The following is a 5,841-nucleotide window of genomic DNA, read 5'->3' as shown; positions in this document are numbered from 1 at the left end:
TATATTATGCTACTACCATTTATCATACTGCACATAAGTCACAGGAAAAACTAAACTATTAGTTATTATTATTAAACTGCAAACGTGAAGAAACATGTAGCACGTCAAAAACGAAACTTAACCGAAACTGGTTCGGTGGATTGGACCCGGTGTTACACCATACTCTGTGACCTGCAACAGTGCAACACTGCCCCCTACGGTCATACGGTGGTCACATAATATGACGTCACTACGGATACTCGATGTTAAATTTTTAACCTAGATAGATGTCCTAGCAATCGATGTGTAGATTACTCGAGTACTCTGTTAATGCCCTAATAAAAAAAAAAATAATAATAAAAAAAAATATATATATATATAAACCCTTCCCACACTCTTGCAATATTCTAAACAATGTTTCTAAACTCTAAACCGCGATAGACGAGGGACTACTGTATATTTTTTTGTCTGGCTCTCGCTCGAGGTGGCTGCCTCCTGCCTTTCCTCCCCTGTTTTTCTATCCGCCTGCTTCGCTCTCTGCGTGTCTGAAGTGCCTGGTACACATCTCCCAAACATAAATTAAGATTATGGATCTGGTGACCTGGACTTTCAGTGCGATCGACAAAATTTTTTCAACAAAACGACAGAGTCCTGGAGAACCTGCTTGTCCAGCTGAGACTCACGCTTTGGGGAGTGTGGCAGCTGATCTGCTTCTCAGTCCTGTCTCAGGAGGACGCTGAAGATGTTTATATATTTGGATTTATGTTAGCAGGGACTCTGCTTTTTGGCATCGGCGGGACTCTGTTTTATTGACTTTTAAAGAAGACATCAGCAGCATCTTCGGCCATGATGCCAAAGGGTCCGAGTCAGTATGAAGGTTTGGTCCGTGCTGTGAGTACTCAAAATCAGCTGATTTACAAGCTGAACCATAAGATGGAGGCAATTTCTGAGAATTGCAGGCCACCTGCGGCTTCTGGGACTCACCAGCATGGTGGGATCAACCTTGAAGGAGGCTCATAACATGGACCAGTGGAATGGATTCCCAGGCTATTTCAAACCAGAAAGGTCCAGAAGGACTCAAGGCTGATGAAAAAAATCTGTCTGCCTGAAGAAAATCAACAATCAAACCTTATCAGAATTTGACTCTCCGTTCGGCCTCGGAGACGGGCCGACTATCAAATTTCTCCTGGGTCATGCATGGGTAACCAGGGATAAAAAGCTTCATCTATCGCCCCCCCGAGAACTTCTGTGCATGCTTATCAGAACTGCTGGCTGAAACAACATCATTAGAACTGTGGCCGATCTGAAAAACGCTCATGGACAAATCTCAACACCTTGACATCAAATGCATATGTAATCTTGTTTTAATTGTGCTGCTGGTAGAGTTTTTTATGTCTCAAGTCATGTCTTGATAGATAAGATGTGAAAGGTCTTTTTTGTAATACCACTATCTATCCTTATGGCTCGTCCCTTATTCCTATCTAAAAGTATTATTCTGAATAAGGATAAGAAGGCCGCACTTATAGTAGCATCTTCGTGTACTCCGTCCATCTTTCGGACGACTGCATGTGCATGTTCTCGTTGTATCTCGGTGCAATGATAATAAAGCTTATTCTGATTCTGATATGGTCTTTGTGTTTGTTATTTTTTTTTTTTTATTGTTTTATGTGCAGCACTTTGGCCAGCAGCTGGTGTTTTTAAATGTGCTGTATAAATAACTTTGATTTGATTTGACACACACTCTTAAAAGTCTTCCACACAGTCGCATTAAAACCTTGTAGGGAAAGCCTTTTTCTCTCCAAGTATACAATGTTCACCTTTTCACATCGGCGATCACAACTCACTTTCATTGTGCTCTAGGTAATTTTTATGTCTGTCATGTCTAGTTTATTGTTTGCTTGACTTGCAAATCAGGGGAAGAAACAGAGAAAACATGTTTTTTTCACGCTCCCTTTGTTATTTTTAGGAGGTTATCGAAGTTTGGACAAGCCACATCCCAGAGGAGAGATACTCATCGGTGGACTCAATGTAACCATGGGTTACTACAAGAGTGAGGCTAAAAACCAAGAGGACTACTTTGTAGATGAGAACAACCAGCGGTGGTTCTGTACCGGAGACATCGGAGAAATTCACGAAGACGGTTGCCTCAAGATTATTGGTGAGAAAAACACAAGAGCAATGTGCAGATGATCAAAATGATAAACACCACGCCTTGTATCCCTGGATTTCTTCCAGACAACCTCTCTGCTTCACTTTTCATTTATCACATCAGCAGAAAAGCTTTTTGCTAATCAGATTTTATTAATCTTCCTAAACTTACCCCCACAGTGCTGTTTATACTTCAGTGAGCCAACCCCCTCAGCTCCACTCTTATCTAGATGACACTGATCACATACACTCAGTTTCATCCTCCCCATGCACACACACACACTTCCTTCCTTCCATTTAACGATGTGCCCACACATGGATGTGCACGGGTTGTTAAATCTGCTGTGTTTTCAGATCGTAAGAAGGACCTGGTGAAGCTGCAAGCAGGGGAGTACGTCTCTCTGGGAAAGGTGGAGGCTGTGTTGAGGAACTGTCCTCTGGTGGACAACATTTGTGTCTATGCCAACAGGTGTGTGGGGGGCACTGTTCAGAAAGTTATCTGATCCAAATGTATCTAAACTATAATGCTGTTGTAATTAAAGGGGGGTTCACGTTACATACCAGGACAAAAAATATTTTAGGTCTTAAAAAGTGAATAAACAATTAAATATTCTAATAATTCATGTTGCATGTGTCACTGTCCATGAAGGGGTTGAACACAGATGCAGACAGACACAATGCAATCGTGTAAAATAAAACGTTGGTTACGTATTGTAACCCCAGATTCTATGAGTATAGGCGTAGCCCTTTAAGAGCTGTCACTAGTGGGCTTATCCCATCATGCAAAGCATCGCACTGAAAAAATTAGTCCACGCCCACCTTTTGTGTGGGCCCCACCCGGTCCGTATAAATTACGTTAAGAGCGGGTAATCGGCTCCCAAATAGCTTTTTCTTCAGCCATTTAAGAGCCAGTGAGGCCCGACGCTTAAAGAGCTACGCCTATACTCATAGAATCTGGGGTTACAATACGTAACCAATGTTCTATTTCATATAGGCTTCGCCCTATAAATCTGCTTTGCCCTTAACCCACTAGCGACAGCTCTTAGTCTCCGCCTCACTGGGTCCATTCGAATACCATAAGAAGCGCCCGCTTGCCCAAAAAAACATCTTGTCACTCAGCTCTCCATATGCGTAAATACGCATTGCGTAATTTTGCGCACCATGCACAGACACGCATTGCGTAATTTACGCGTTCCGAGTGCATGAACGTCCCAGAAAGGTTTTCAACAGAAAGGAGGAGAGGCTGAAAAAGGCCGTGAACAGAGCAGATCCATGGCTCTTCAATATGAACAGATTAATAATAAATGAACTGATTATTAATCAAATGAACTGATTGATGACAGAAGTCATGAACTGATTAATAACCATAGAACAAGAACAACAGTCATAACCTGTGACTGAGAACAACATCTCACACTGTAAATGCATGCAGTCAGATGTGAGTTTAAACGAGATTCCATGAAACAACAATATTCATTCTGTTAAGGCACTAAGGACAGAATGTGTCATGGAATGAGTCGTCACATCACGTAAATAAAAGCGAATAAATGAATAGGGTGTTGACCACGCGGCCGCAGTGCAAATATCCTGCATTGACATACCATCATGCAAAGCAGTCGAAGATGCGATACCTCTGGTCGAGTGCACCCTGAGGTTGTCAGGAGGCTCTAAATCTGATGCTCCGTAGGCTTCAGAAATGGCCTCACACAGCCAGTGTGACAGGCGCTGGGTGGATAACGGGCGACCTGCAAGTGCGTCTCTATAGTGCACAAACAAATGTTGAGTCTGACACAATGCCGCCGTGCGTGTTACGTAGCACGTCAGCACACATACAGGGCAGAGAAGATGGAAAGATGCTTCTTCTTCTGATTGTGGTGAGGAGGGAAAAAAATCCCTCCAACGATATCGCTCTTGATTTAAAAGAGCTCGTGATATTTTAGGCATAAACGCTGGATTAGGCCTCAGATCAGCTGAGCTGCCATCAGCCTGAATTCTGAGGCATGGCGGAGTGACAGAGAGGGCAGATAAATCACTCACCCTCTTAAAGGATGTTAAAGCCAACAGCAGGGCTGTTGTAAGAGACAAGAATTTAATCGGAACCTGATCTAGTGGCTCGAATGGAGCTTTGATCAGGGCTCACAGGACCAGCGTTAAATCCCATTGTGGAGCAAGTGGGCGTGAAAACAGGCCTGGGTCTCTGTACACCTTTTCAAAAACGCTTCATCAGCGGATGATTAAAAGCTGTTCTGTCCCCGAAACCTTCGTGACAAGAGGAGATGGCTGCAGCGTACGTTTTAATCGTGCTGAATGCCAGATTTCTGTCCATCAGCTGCTGCATAAAGGACAGCATGCCACCTAGTGGACATGAGGTGGCCTCTACACCTTTCTCCGTACAGCAACGCTGAAAAGCTGTCCACTTTGATGTGTACAGCGCTGTGGTGGATGCAGCACGTGAATCCTGGATCGTATGCACTACATCTTGAGAGAGACCCATCCTCTCTAAGCGGATCTGCTCAGCGGCCAGACCCAAAGGTGCTGGCCTATTTCTGGGTAACTCCTGATCGCTCCTCCCGCCTGGAGGAGAGCATCCTCCCTCCACGTCAATTTCCATGGGCACCCCGATAACAGGTGTCGTAGAACTGGGAACCATGGGGCGTTCACGCACTCGAGAGCCACCAGGAGAGCTGTCAGAACTCGGTTCAGAAAACCGTGATATCAGAGGGAGTGGGGGAAAAGCGAAAAGAAGCATTTTGGGCCATGAGCTGTGAGCGAACGCGTCCACCCCTAGTGGTGGTTAGTCCCGCGGGCTCAATGAGAACCATAGTTGACACTGAGCGTTCTCTCGTGTTGCAAACAGGACCACAGCCGCTTTGTTAAATTTCAGCCACGTCTGAGCCATCAGCTCTGGATAGAGGGTCCAGTCCCCGTGATGCGGACCGCCCCTGGACATCACATCTGCCCCACTGTTCAGAACACTGGGGATGTACACTGCTCTGATGGAGAGCAAATTTTGGTGTGCCCAAAACAGCAGCTGTCTCACAATGTGTAACATTTGGGCTGAGCGTGCACCCCCCCTGCCGGTTATGTATGCAGCAGTCACTCGTTGTCTGTGTGAATCAACACATGTTGATTCTGTAGCACAGAGGCAAAGTGTTGAATCACATTCAAAATCGTGACACTCCAAAAACATTTATATGAGTTGCTGTGTGGGGTGGCCACAGCGCCCCCACAGCTCGAGACATGCATGTGCCTTCCCAACCTGACAGGGACGCGTCAGTGAAGACTGAAACGTGTGATGTAGGTCTGCTGATGGGAACTCCCTCCGACATAACAAAAGGGTTTCCCAGTGTCTCAGGTCGATTCTCACGGAGGGGGGCACAGCAATCAACCGTCTCTTCTTTCTCACCGGGTCCACACGGAAATGAGCGGACCACCTCTGGAGGCGTCGCACTGTGTGAGCAGACGACATGTCCTTAATAACTTCATGACGGAAACAGCTGTTATCACTCTGCCGGTTTCAGAATTCTCCTCCCTGCTCTGTGTAGCAGCTGCAGAGCCAACTCGACGCATTTTGAATGGAAATGTTGTCTCACAGTTGAAAATTGACAAATCTAAGACGAGTCTCATCCCTCCGGTCTGTTTGGGACCAGGAAGTGACGAGAGTAGCACCCTGTGTTTTCCTCTCCTTCTGGAACCCTGGAAATTAAATTTTTT

The 5,841-nt window shown here is 45.3% G+C and overlaps 1 protein-coding gene across 1 annotated transcript in view; it reads left to right on the top strand.

Annotated features, from left to right (window-relative positions):
- Positions 1-2,630, top strand: part of LOC119411505 (long-chain-fatty-acid--CoA ligase 3-like) — a 53,997-nt gene extending 51,367 nt beyond the window's left edge. The window contains exons 10-11 of the mRNA XM_037678455.1: positions 1,946-2,137; positions 2,482-2,630. Of these exons, the coding sequence (XP_037534383.1) occupies positions 1,946-2,137; positions 2,482-2,630 (341 nt within the window). The remainder of the gene's footprint in view (positions 1-1,945; positions 2,138-2,481) is intronic.
- The last annotated feature ends 3,211 nt before the right edge of the window (positions 2,631-5,841 follow it).

The sequence above is a fragment of the Nematolebias whitei genome, chromosome 6, assembly GCF_014905685.2.
Source record: "Nematolebias whitei isolate Nwh7 chromosome 6, NemWhi1, whole genome shotgun sequence".
NCBI lineage: Eukaryota > Metazoa > Chordata > Actinopteri > Cyprinodontiformes > Rivulidae > Nematolebias > Nematolebias whitei.
This window is presented reverse-complemented; position numbering and strand designations above follow the sequence as displayed.